General features: G+C 39.7%; 1 protein-coding gene across 1 annotated transcript; it reads left to right on the top strand.

Moving 5' to 3' along the window:
• The first annotated feature begins 684 nt into the window (after nucleotides 1–684).
• Nucleotides 685–13,736, top strand: tes (testis derived transcript (3 LIM domains)). The gene is made up of 8 exons (XM_061773867.1): nucleotides 685–916; nucleotides 4,203–4,288; nucleotides 5,565–5,637; nucleotides 6,563–6,988; nucleotides 8,243–8,659; nucleotides 11,294–11,509; nucleotides 11,764–11,922; nucleotides 13,286–13,736. The coding sequence occupies exons 1-8, from the start codon at nucleotides 890–892 to the stop codon at nucleotides 13,475–13,477; spliced, it is 1,596 nt and encodes a 531-aa protein (XP_061629851.1). The 5' UTR covers nucleotides 685–889; the 3' UTR covers nucleotides 13,478–13,736.
• Nucleotides 13,737–13,969: the final 233 nt, after the last annotated feature.

Below are 13,969 nucleotides of genomic sequence, written 5' to 3'. Positions count from 1 at the left end.
AATAAAGTATTCATATGATCAGTATACTTATATAATAACATGCTGCAATATGCAACAAAACATCAGTACTGTATGCTGCAATGAGAGCAAGACTTGACAGTTGACTGATTAATGACTTTTCAGGGTGTGGCAGCATGAACAAGTCCTCCCAGGAAACCACATTGTTTCCTGCCAATTGCTTTGGCAGTGATATGCCCTTAAAGCTATTCTATGTAACACAATAAAAGCGTAAAATATTTTTGGGGGGTGAAGGTAGTAGAGGTTGAAAGTGGGAAATTTGGTTAGGGGTCTCGGAGATTTCCCCAGTCCTTTGTTAGGATCAGGCCCCGCCTTCGTTGCACGCCTATTGGCTTTCATCGTCCCCGCAGTTTGTATGCCTCGTTTCGATTGGCTTGACGGAACATCTGTCAGGCGTCAGCACCGCTTGGGACATGTGAAAGCGAACGGGACTCGAAAAAAAGTGAAAGACGTGTTAAGTTATCGAGAGAAAATAAATGTAATTTAAAAATAAAACAACAGCGATGCCACCCAGTAATGAAACCTATGCCAACCAAGTGACAATATGTTGTTCAATCAAATGCTTATTAATTTAGTATGTCATATAACATTTAAAAACAACAAAAAACCGACAGAATCACACGTCGTAAACGTATCTGAAGTCATCTTATTTTGTAAGTCAACACCGGAAGTGTTGACTTAAGCAGCGATAACTCGATGCTCTTGCGCAGCCGGCTGGCTGGCTTCCAGAACCGAAAGTGGCGTCAAAACCGGCCAGTTTATCGTCTTCGGCCCGTCTCATCGCGTCTCCCTTGCGGGTAACTTGTGACAGCTTTCCCGGCGGCGTCCACTGGGTTCGGTTCGTGTGTTTTCGGAGCCGAGAGAAGCAAACATGGAGATCGAGAAGGAAGTGAAGAAGGTTAGTCAACGCCCTACTAAGGTGCGCGAGGAGTACACAGTGCAGGTGGTCGCCACTCAACAAAACCCCCCAAAACTAGTTCAAACTTGCACCTTTTACAAACTGTCGCTTTAGTCACTCTGTCATTCATCATATCGTTAATTTATGACACCATTCATGCTTTCAGGCCCATTCGGTTTGCAGTTGTCTTAAACTCGCGGCCCGGGGGACAATTGAGGTGCGCGAGACGATATTTTGCGGCCCCCTACTTGACATCGACGTTTTGTGTTGGTGCACCCCATGTTTTTTTTTTTTTTTGAATGGGCCCTTTTATGTTTTTTAAAAATCTCTTTTTAAGCTACCACAGCTCATGCTCATGACAGCTTTATGTGGTGTTTGTCAAGTTAGCCAAAGTGAATTAGCAACGTTAGTCACTCAACTACTCCCAGTTATGTCTTTCTCAAAACCTGCCATGAAGAGAAAGGCTGGTGACAAGCACAGGAAAATTCGGACACAGTATGTGTCCAATTTGTGGCCTTTAATGTGAGCATCAAGGTGTGCGTTGTGGCATCGACGACTGTGGCTCTCCTTGCCCACAGTACCTTATTTGCTATATATTTTTCTTCACTCGAGCGTCAGCATATCTGAAGTTTGCTCTTACCTCAAAGTATGGCTCACAATATAACAGAAAAACACATCAATATCGCATTTTGACTTACAAGTGCCACACTTATGAGTCTTTCGAGTTACGAGGCATTGGTCGGTCAGTTTTATATTTTTTTGTCGTAAGTCAAATTTTTAGTTACACGCAAACTTGAATGAAGTGAAAAAGATGGAGCAATTAATGCGCTCGTATATGTGCATGGAGAGCCAAAGTCACAGATGAACCGTTTATTGAACGGGACAAGCAGTCGAACACATATACATAATGAGAACACTTGCAAGGAGCTGCTGTTGGCCACAGCTCATGCCCAGACCCTCACACACAGACTAATTAGCCAACCAAACTCCAACTCCTGATGCTGGTCGTTAGGCCACACCCCTTAAAGGCACAAATCATACACACGAATACTACAGTGGTACAGTAATCACACTTTATACAAACAATTTATTTCTTTACATTCTCTTTTATTATATTTTGTTTATACTCTACTGTGCGATTTTTTTAAAAGACGTAACCAAAAAAAATTTTGGTCTTTTTTTGGAAAGCTGGAACGGATTAATGGCATTTCAATTTGTTTCAATGGGGAAAATTGATTTGATATGTAACAAGTCACAAGCGTCATCACAGAACTGTATTTGTTCTTTGCAAAAAAAAAAAAACAAGATTTAGAGATGCGTGCTTTTCACTACACACTGACAACTTTTAGTTTTTTTAAGGGGGGGGTTGGTTTTTATGTGTGTTAGGAGTCAGACCCATTTGGGTAGCGTCTTTGTTAGCGTGTTCACAGACGCATAAAGTGATGTTTTGTTGAGCTGCCGGATGACCCAGACAGGCTTCCTAAGGCGTCTAATTTTAATCCCCGGCAGAGATAAACACTCTAAAATGCTGAATGCTCATCGCCACAGCTGTCTTCACTCTTCTTTGTGTCATGAAGCAGATGTTTCGTGGAAACATCTGCACCCACAAGGAAGGAAGTCACACTCGCAAACGTCTCGACATGGTCTGACACGTGAAATTGCCGATGTTCTTCAGAGATGTGCCTAATCTTTTAGTGGAAGCTTCAAAATCCCAAAGGAAAGGATGGAAATAGAACCTTTAGTAACTATACAGAGGATGTTTTAAGTCACTTTAAAATTAACAGTCATACAAGTGTAAACTAAACACTGGTAATAGATGGAAAAACTAACCATAGGAAAAAATTTAAATATAAAAATTCTGTACTCGACTATATAATAGAAATGTGTTTAATTAATAATTTTTATATATTTTTTGCATTCTATAAAATGGTTTCAATTATTCATTTTTTCCATTTTCTTTAGATGTTGAATACATGTTTTTTATTTTTCTACTTTAAAAATGGGTTTTATCATTTTTATTGTATTTCTTTCTTGTTCAAAATGGCTTGAATCATGTTTACTTTTTATTTTGTCACATTTTAAAAATTGGTTGAATTAATCGTTTTTTGTTCTTCCCAAAATGTTAAAGTGGTTTAATAAGGGTCTTTTAATATATTTTTAATTTTTTTTAAATGGGTTAAAGTAGTCCTTTTTATTTTCCCACATTTAATAAAAGGTGCTTAAACTGTGGCTACACAAGGAGTTTACCACCACCAGGGTGTGAATGAGGAGTGAATGAATAATGCATGAAATTGTAAAGTGTCTTTTGAGTGCCTAGAAAAGTGCTATATAAGTGTAATACATTATTATCGCGGGCATGCTGGAGCCTATCCCAGCTATCATCGGGCAGGAGGCGGGGTACACCCTGAACTGGTTGCCAGTCAATCGCAGGGCACATACAAACAAACAACCATTCGCACTCACATTCACACCTACGGGCAATTTAGAGTTGTCAATTAACCTGCATGTTTTTGGGATGTGGGAGGAAACCGGAGTGCCCAGAGAAAACCCACACAGGCACGGGGAGAACATGCAAACTCCACACAGGCGGGGCCGGGGCTTGAACCCCGCACCTCAGAACTGTGAGGCAGACGCTCTAACCAGTCGGTCACCGTGCCGCCTAATACATTATTATTATTTATTTATTTTATCTGTAATATTTTTTTAAATGGGTTACATTAAACTTTTCTATTTTCATTTTTCACATTTTAAAAAATGGCTTGAATAAATCATTTTTTAAATTGATTCTTTTTAAAAAAAGATAACTGTAGTCGAAATACCACAACACGTAACACTCCAGGGAAGATGCATTTTTGGGTTTGTAGGCACAGCTTCATGGCTAACTTCACAATGTAGTAGTAGAAATGGGCTAAGCTATTATTACTGAGCGACTCGGACTTGCGCCGAACAGCCGCCGATGCCGCCCGGTGCTTATAGACTGTAGTGTGGGAGGGCTGACTCACAGCAGAAAGTATCCGCCCCAGCCCGCATGGGTTATCGGGCTATTTTTTGTCCCGCCCAAAAAATCTGGACAACTAAAATGTTGAAAAATGTTGTTTTGTTTGGACAGCTATTCCTTGGACAAATGTGAGTGTTAGAAAAAGATGAAGTGACACACATGAGTCAGCTTGCTTGAGGAACCACGCTGAGTCACCAAGTGACTTGGTGACCATATATGTTCACGAAAGGATGCAGCATTGGATTGTGAACCTCATGAAATGTCCTCTCAATGTTGTTTGTGTTTCAGATGACGCTAGGACACGAGTTTGGTGCGGGCGCTGCCTGCCTCAAGTGTAAAGACAAGTGCGAAGGTTTCGAGCTTCATTTCTGGAGGTGAGACCTCCACCTAGGCTCAACTTGTCTTGGTTATCATCAGTTATCGTCCTACTTTCTGCCTTCACTTTAATTGTGGACACAGTAGATATTTCCATGGACTCCTTTGTGACTCAGTCATTGAACAGAAATCCCTGATTGTGCACCATTAATCCACTCTCTATGTACCAGAAATTGCTTGTATAGTTTTGCATAACCGTGCTAACTAACTTACAAACCCTAACTTACCACTAAACCTAACCCTTACTGAAAAAACCTTAATCCTAGTCATTACCCTAACCCATAAACTTATACAGTATTTTTTAAACTCACTCACTCGCTCACTCACTCGCTCACTCACTCACTCACTCACTCACTCACTCACTCACTCACTCTTACCCTTTCTCTTACCTTAATGGACTAACCCTTTAACTAACTAACTGACTGACTGACTGACTAATGTATTACATTTTAGCGTTTGTCTTTCCTAATTGTAACAACTTATACCACATATAAAGAAATAGTAGCTGATTAAAACAATATAATGTAATGTTTTGTATATGGAACGACAGTCTGTTCAATTCCTCATTTGACACCTTTGGGGGGGAAAAAAAAAAAAAAGATTGGCCACCCATGCCCCTAACTCTTAACTACTAACTAACCCTTACCTTTAGCCTACTCCTAGTCTAACTCGCCAACAACTCACAAACTAACTGCAAGAACATATAAACACACAATAAGAGAATAAAACAGAGGGGGAAACAAAAAACAAGATATGATGTAAAATGTGAAGCTGGATTTTGTTGCCGAGCGCCTCGTTCTCGTTGAGGAACAGTCTCCAGCAGTGAACTTCATTAACAAGAGACAAGACTGCGTCGTTGAACACAGCACACGAACTCGCACAATGACTCATTAGTGGATTCTGGCAAATTCCCAGCGTGTGAGCTCTGACTCGGAACAGCGGCTTGGGAGAAAAGTGTGGACTGGAGACTTAATTAGCAACACTTGACCGATGTCACAACACAAAGGCTCTCCATTCCGCTCTCAAACGTGTCAGCAATCTTATGTTGGCTAAATTGCACAGTAAATGCTTTCAAACACTTTTACACAAGGGCTTTCTTCAACTGTAATTATTAACATATGTTCTCACGTGCGTATTATAGCAGTCATAAACAATTGTGTTCATAATCGCTGACGTTGTCAAAACGCTCGACTGGTCGGTGCATGAAAATTCAGCCATTTGGATGTGTTTGATTAACACATTCATGAATTGTTGGTCCATTGTTGTCTGTTGCAGAAAAATCTGTCGTAACTGCAAGTGTGGCTTGGCGGAACACAATGTGCAGATGAACTCGGAGGAGAACAAAAAGGTCAGGAGCTCCGAAAGTGTCCCCTTCTACTTTAAACACATTATTATCATTTTTTAAAGTATATTTATTTACATTTTTGGGGGGTTTAATTATTTTTAGTTAACTTTAACGCCGTTTCACTATTGTTTCCTTTTTTTCATATTCACACGTGTTTAGTCACTTTTATTTTCCCATATTTTAAAAGAATGTTTACTGAATTATTTAAATTTGTTCAATGCTATGAATCTATCTTTTTTTTCATTTTTCACATTTCTATGGGTTCAGCAAAGTGTAACTTTAAGTAACTCCATTTCACTTTCATTTTTATTTATTTGTATCACGTTTGAATAAAGGGGCGTTTAATTATTATTATTTAAAGATTTTTACCATTGTGGGTGAACACCTGTAAAGCGTTTAGGGCACCGTGATGGTGTAGTTAGTGCTATATAAGTGCACTCCAGTTACCATTTTACTTAATCATTTTTAATGGGTTCAACTGGTCAATTAAAATGTTCCCCATTTAAAAACTTATTTAATGAATCCATGTTTGTATTTTTTTAAAGCGTCTGTTTTTTTCCAGACATTTTAAAATGGGTACAAGTATTTTCTTGCATTTTCATATTTTTTTCCAGATGTTTCAAAGTGGGTTTAATTAGACGTTTTTATGTTTTAATGTTATTGTTGATTGAATTAGTTCATTTTTTCACATTTTTAAAACAATTTGTATTTGCTACTTTTTTTTTTTTTTTTAAATGGATGTAAATCTTTTTTTTTTCCAATGGCGTTTATGGCTTTGGGAAACTTTGAGTAAATACATTTGAGTATTTCTTTTCTTTATCTTTCTCACCGCACATTTCTTAATGAATTTAAAGAAGTTTTTTGTTCTTGCGCCTTTTCCCCAAATACTTTTCTATTGCTTTTCTGATTGGTCTTAATGTCCTTACAGGTAGGGAAACTCTTTGAGGACACCAAGTACACTGGCCTCATCGCCAAGCTGAAGACGGATGGCGTCTCCATGTATCGCGGCAACGCCGTCACCATCACGCTGGGCGGCCCCGCCACCGCCCACACCGTGTTACCTGCCACTGCCGCCGCAGCAGTACCTCACACCACCATCACCGCCGCGGGTTCCGTCCCGCCAGCGGCAGCCTTAGGAGGTATGGCGTCTGGCGGCGTCCAGGCATCCTCAGTAGGTGCGCCGCCCGGCGGCGTCCAGGCCCGGCCGGCACCTCCTGGGGTCGCCCCCGTCAAGGGGAACACGGCGAGTGTTTCCATCAATTCCACCACGGCCAACGTAGTACCAGTCACCAAAGATGAGCCCCTCAAGTCCGTCACGTACGATTGGGCGCCCCCTGTGGCTAACAAATATGTGGTAAGTTATCTTATGGATACGCTTGAGTGATGGGCATAATAATGCGTTAATTGATTGTTAAGAAATGGATTGATAATGTCTTGAAGAAATTGGAGTGCACTTTCAACTATTTTGCTCGCTAAAGAACAACAGCTATAGGTATAAGTTGAGCTTTAACCACTCAGACCTCTGACAGCATTATTCTGATGTACTGTATACAGGAGGCATATAATGTAAAACTGTATATACAATATATATAAAATAATAATTCCAAAGAGTAAAATATTAATTGGTAAATTATCCAAATTAAATAAAGATTCTGTTTAATGCCCACCCTTTTATATACTTTTGATTTCCAAAAATAATTTAAAGTATTTAATTTTATTTGTAATTGTATTTTAAATATCATGTTTTTTAAATTTAAAATATTGTTTCTTTTTATGTTTATTTGAGTATATAGGTATATTAAATATTAACTATTGTATTTTATTTTGAATATATTTTTCTACTTTTTAAAATTTGTTTTGTTACTTAAATTATATTTGAATTAATATTTAAATAGTTAACTACAACGTTTTTGTATTTAAGCTGCATTTTTACATTTTCTTACATAACCTACGGATACATATCTTTTACCAAACCAGTAATTGTGGTTTGGTACCACAATTACCACCACCACTCAACAACTTATTACAACGCTAAGACATGTAATTGTTTACGACTCAGGGGTGTCAAACTCATTTTCATTGGGGCCGACATCGTAGTTATGGTTTTCCTCAGAGGGCTGTTATGACTGCAAGAATTATAGAAAAGTATGATCACCTCATCACTCGTTTTTATGTATACGCCATTGCCCCTTTATTTCATTATGTATATTCAAAGGGGATCGATATATAAAATTTCAATTTACATACTGATTTTCTCAAATCCATTTAGCAAGAAACATCAGGTAGATACCTGTACGTTTGGTTGAAGATGTGGCCTGCTTAGTAAGATTTGCAAGCAGAATTGACATTTTTAGAAGCATTTGTCATCTTTTTCCTGTTTTAAAATTTTTTTTTTTGCTGTAAGTGTTCATATCATAAGTGAAAATGTTGTCACTTCATTTACAGTGCATCACAACACTTGCCTTTCTTTTAAAAAAAATTGTTATTATTTTTTAAATACAAATGGTTGACTGTGCTGGATGTTTGGTCTCTGGTCATATCTTGCACCCAAAATATTTACCTCTTTCTCTTCCATGATTGGTCTGTTTTTTGCTTTCCTTCTTCGCAGGCTGTTCGCTACATTGAGCTGCTCCCACCCGAGAAGCGCCCTGTGACTGGCACGGAAGGCGCCGCCTACCGCCGGCAGCAGATGGCCCGCCAGTTGCCCGAACACGACCAGGACCCCGCCAAGTGCCACGAGCTGAGCCCTGCCGAAGTCAAGCAGATGCAGCAGTTTGTGCGCAAGTACAAGGACGAGGCGCTGGGTGTCGGTGATGTGAGGCTGCCCGAGGAGATTGCTCTGGTGCAGGCGGCGGCCGCGGGTCAGGGTGGACCAGGTGGGGCCAAAGCAGCAGGGCTAGGAACTGTGGGTCTCAAGGGGCCAGCTGGAGCTGGAGGGGCAGGGCCCACATCGGCTGGAGGCGCCGTGGGTACCGCGGCCACCGCTGGAGCCATGACTGCCTCGGGACCCCCGCAGCAAAGCTTCGTAAGGACTTTTACTTTGACGTTCTTATATATTTCTCTTTTTCTCGTACACAACATTGTGGAGCGACCACCTACTTCACCTTGTGTTTACGAAAAGGCTTAAAACCAATTCAATATTATGTAGGTCAACATGTGCTAAGCAGTTAAACATATTTAAAGAACAAAAAAACAGAAATCTGTTTGGTGCTACCGGAGTCGAAGCAAAAAAATATTAGTGTATATCTGTGTGTCTGTATAGTACATTTAAATGTATTTACAGTTTTACAAAAAGCAACATTTTCATTTTTTACAAAATTGACAAAAAAAATACAATAAAATGTGGGATAGCTTGTAACATTCAATTTTTGCTACAATTTCCAATGGAAATAAACTAAAAAAATTATGCCCAAAGTTTTTTTTACATTTGAAAAATGTAATTTAAAATAAAAAGTGTGATATCTTGTAACATTAAAGTTTATTTATAATTTTGAAACTTCAAAAAATTCATTATATTGTTTCCTTTTTAAAAAGAAATACAATAGTATGATATCTTGCAACGTTCAACTTTTGTTCTAATTTTCAAGAGAAAAAATGTGACAAATTTTCATTTAACTTTTTTTTCATTTAAAAAATAATTTTAAATAAAATCTTGTTACAGTCAACATTTATTACCAGGTAAAAAAAACATTTCATCAAACATTTTTTCATTAAAAGCAAAACATAAAAAAACATTTACATTAAAATAAAAAATAAAAAATCATACTTTGTAATACTCAAATGTATTTATCATTTTAATTAGGTCAAATTTTCATTTAACTTTTTTTTTTCTCCTGTTAGAGAAGGTTATGGCTGAGAAAGTGAAGCTCCTCCCCTTACTTAGTTCCTTGGCCCCAAGATGGCACCAAAGCAATATTTTTATATTACACATGGCTTTTCGCCTGAGCACAACAATAGCAAATAGGTGAATTTTTCTGCAAATGACAGAGGCTAGGTTTGGAGGGGGGGGTGGGGCAAACTTGTGAATGCCGAAACGCATGACTGAGACCTGAATCGGGAAAATGCACGAAATGCGGGAGCTCACTCTAGCTTGTCAACTTCTGTTACACTTTTAATCTAAAGAAAATAGTATGCTGGTTCGCAACATTTTCAGTTTTGCGGCAGACCAATAAAAAAATGTGCAAAGGTCACATCAAACCATTCCGGTGGGACACCGGATGTTTGGCTGTTCTGCGTGTGCGGCGCATTGTGTGCATTGGCACCAAACAGGCATTGTGTTATCAGCGCAACAATGAACGCAACATGCTGGAGTAATTCATCTTTCAGTGACAATTAGCCGACATTTCCTGGCATTTAACACACTGACGTGAGGACTTACTTTTATTTGCATTCTGGACTCTCGTCCACATGCTAACTGTGTCATAGGTCACCAAAAGTAGACGTAACTCTATATGAAAGAAAAAATGTTTGATTGTTGCATCATCTATTTTTTGATAAATTTAGTATAGCCCTCGGAACCTCCTTGCTTGGGAAAACAAGACACTTAACTCCTCTACTTTAACCAGTTTATTTTAAAAAAGGAATAGTTTTTATGGGTTCTTTAATGTCTCTTAACTTCATGCAAGTTAGTTTTGTTTTTCATTTCATTTTTTTAACGAGTTTAGTTAACTCGGAGTAACTAGTAATCTAGTAACTCAATCTCAACTCATTTGATTGCTAATTTTCACATTTGTGGCTTTAATTATTTGTAATCTTTTTTTGATGGATTTAGTTAACTAATATTTCAATTTAATTGTTCGACATTTTTTTCCCACATTTATTATGGGTGTAGTTAACATTAGTTAACTTGGAGTAATGCCATTTTACTATTACATTTTTATTTATTCACTTTTTTTTTTCATTTGATTTGTTTTCATATTTTTAATGGGTTTCATAATTTTTTTCTTTTTTTTTGTGGGTGAGTTAATGTCGGTTAACTTGGAGCGACTTGTTTATTTATTTATTTTGTTGATTTCATGACTTTATTATTGTTTGTGTTCACATTCTGCATTGGCTTAATTCATCCATCCCTTTTCCTTACCGCTTATCCTCACTAGCCTATCCCAGCTATCTTCGGGCGGGAGGTGGGGTACACCCTGAACTGGTCGCCAGCCAATCGCAGGGCACACAGACACAAACAACCATTCGCACACACAATTCACACTTATGGGCAATTTAGTCCCGAAGAAAACCCACCCAGGCACAGGGAGAACATGCAAACTCCACACAGGCGGGGCCGGGATTTGAACCCCGGTCCCCGGAACTTTGAGACAGATGTGCTAACCAGTCGAGCACCGTGCCGGTGGCTTAATTCATTGTCAATGTATTTGTATTTATAGTTTGTCAATATTTTAAGTGATTAATATTCCACATTTTTTATGGGTTTAGTCAATTATTATAATTTTATGGATGTTATGGATGTAAATGTTTTTATTTTTTTTAAATTCTGGTTTACTTAACAGTGGTTACCTTGAATAACCCTTTTTTGTTGTTATTTCGCCATTTCTCGAAATTACTTTCTCCAGGTTTCCTTACAGTTAGGGGTTTTAGTGCCACCTGTTGCTTGTACATAAAAATGTAAAAAAAAAAAAACCAAGTCATCATATCTACCTCCCCGCAGTCGTGCCGCCGCTGTGCTCAGCCGATGCGCATGGGCGACCCAGCCGTGTATGCCGAGCGGGCAGGCTATGACAAGCTGTGGCATCCGGCCTGCTTCGTGTGCTGCACCTGTGAAGAGATGCTGGTGGACATGATCTACTTCTGGAAGCGCGGCAAGCTCTACTGCGGACGCCACTACGGCGACAGTGAAAAGCCACGCTGCGCCGGCTGCGATGAGGTATGGCCAGTAGATAGATTCGGTTAGACAAATTCGGAAGACATTTTTAAAATCACTGTAACTTGCGGTTGAAATCACAATACGTTACAGTGATTTTGACCTCACATTTTCCTTGTTATCAAGAACAGTTTGCATGATGTCAGAGGCTTTAGAGTTAGAGGTGGACAGAAGTTAGACAGAGGTCCAAATTTTCTATGCAGGAAAACCCCTGGTGATGAGTAATGGCTCATTTGGGGGGTTTTGTGCTTTCGTAGTTGATCTTCTGTAACGAGTACACGCAGGCCGAGGGCCAAAATTGGCACCTGAAGCACTTCTGCTGCTTCGATTGCGACCTGGTCCTGGCCGGAGAGACATACGTGATGGAGCAGGACAAGCCTGTTTGCACGCCGTGCTACATGAACAACTACGCTGTGGTAAGACAGATTGCACCTGCTCAACATGAAAGACATATATACCTAAACGACACATTTTCCTGTCGCCTCTCAACTAGCCAAACATTGTCTTTAATCTTAAACCAACTATTGCTTGCTACATCCTACGTGAACAAATGCACTGTGGTTTGAAACGCTGCAAAGCCAGTTATTGCTTTCTGTGTGAACAACTACAGTGCGGCGAGACATACTATGGACAGGCTATGGTACAAAGTTTGTACTTCAATGAACCTACTCATTTGCCAACTCACTCACATGCTTGCTTCAAGCTGTTCATTTTTCACTCCCAGTTAAGATTTCCAAAATCCCCGTTATAGTATGCGTAATTCTCAATATATGCTATGCGGGTTCCCTCTAATGGTATGCGAAGAATCACTGAATTAAATGTTCAAAATGTACATAATATTACAGTTGCTTAAACTTAATCCAGTGTCATTACATTTTTACATATTTTTAATACATTTTAATTAAAACATTTAAGTACAGTGGAACCTCGATAGAACACAGTAATAAGGGCGGGGTCTTCCGATATAACTTATTCTCAGTTACATCGAAGCACTTATGCACCCATATTACTGTACGGTACAAAATCTTTTGCCCAGTACAGTACAAAGTTATTGTAAATAAATATAAAAAAAGATGGAAAATGTTTGAAAGTTTCAGATTTTATCCAAACTTACCACACCGGTGTGCTTGGTCATGGTGACATTGAGGAATTAGTGTGCTTCCTAGTTCAAAATCTGTTGCCAAAGGTGAACGGCTTGACAAAAAAAAACAAAAAAAACCTGATACTGGACCAAAAATAGCATGTTGCAGACTCCAAAGACTTGTGTTTTGCACTCCTCAGCATTAACGCCGCAGCCATGCTGCTCTCTCTCTGCTCTATGTACAATAGACAGTAGATATAACCATCGTCGCATGGTTGCCACGTCAATGCCGCACATTCAACATGGCCGGCACGGGAGACACGTCTTTTGGAATTGGATCTTGTAATATTGTACTGTATATCCGTGACCCGGAAACACGTCGGTCCCATTCTCTGCCCGCATTGCACTACAGCGCCAGTAAACCACAGTGGCCAATTCTGGAACTAACAGACTTTGTCAATGGCATTTTAAGTGACAAATGGACTATTTTTGGACACATTGTTCAGTCCCGATGGTCTATTTTATCCAATATCCGTTATATCGGGGTCCGTTTTATCGAGGTTCCACTGTACAGTCTCTTAATTTCCTGTATTCAATCTGTGCATAATGCTGCAGTGGCCTAATGCAACAGCTGCCTTTTTTTATTTATTTGATTTGCTATGCGAACTGTTAGACTTTTACGTCTTTTACGTCCACAGAAATGCGCGGGGTGCGCTGAAGCGGTGGAGCCCGAGGCTCAGCGCGTGTCGTACGGTGCGTACCACTGGCACGCGGCGCCGCAGTGCTTCAAGTGCTCGGGCTGTGCCAAGGTTCTGATGGGCCAGCGCTTCATGGCGGTGCAGGGAAAACTATTCTGCTCTGTTGAGTGCAAGAAGAACACACCCGCCTAGAAGCGTAATTCAAGATGGCAGGCGTGAATTCAAGATGGTAGCGTGGTGTTGAGGTGAATCCATTGTATGAGTGCCTTAAAATTTGCACTTTTTCGATTCAGGTCTCAGTCATGCAACGACTGATTTTCAGAACAACTCCATTAGCTTGTGTCATTAAAATATGAATAAATGACTGAATAGGTTGCATCTCCAGGGAACTCTTCTGTAATGTAAACTGTTAAGAAATGTAATTTTCAACATTAAATGGCCTTTGAATGTGTCATGTATGTATGGCGTGATGGAAAAAAATTGCCGTGAGGCTTTTGTGTTTTTCCTCTCCTGGTTGGAAACCGTTGACAATTCCAGGAAGCGTCATCTCCCGAGGAACAACATGCGCAGTCTCCAATGGCCGCAAGCCTCCTTCCCCTTCAATCGGGCCTGATGTGACCACCTTGTCAACCACCTCCATGACTCTGCAAATGCTCCCTTGGCCTGCAGGGGACGCCAGTGTAC

The sequence above is a fragment of the Phyllopteryx taeniolatus genome, chromosome 5 (genome assembly GCF_024500385.1).
Source record: "Phyllopteryx taeniolatus isolate TA_2022b chromosome 5, UOR_Ptae_1.2, whole genome shotgun sequence".
Taxonomy (NCBI): domain Eukaryota; kingdom Metazoa; phylum Chordata; class Actinopteri; order Syngnathiformes; family Syngnathidae; genus Phyllopteryx; species Phyllopteryx taeniolatus.
This window is presented reverse-complemented; position numbering and strand designations above follow the sequence as displayed.

Coding starts and splice junctions, on each gene's coding strand:
- tes (XM_061773867.1), top strand. CDS start 890: ATGGAGATCGAGAAGGAAGTGAAGAAG. Junction 917..4,202: donor TCGAGAAGGAAGTGAAGAAG/GTTAGTCAACGC, acceptor TTTGTGTTTCAG/ATGACGCTAGGACACGAGTT. Junction 6,989..8,242: donor CTGTGGCTAACAAATATGTG/GTAAGTTATCTT, acceptor CCTTCTTCGCAG/GCTGTTCGCTACATTGAGCT.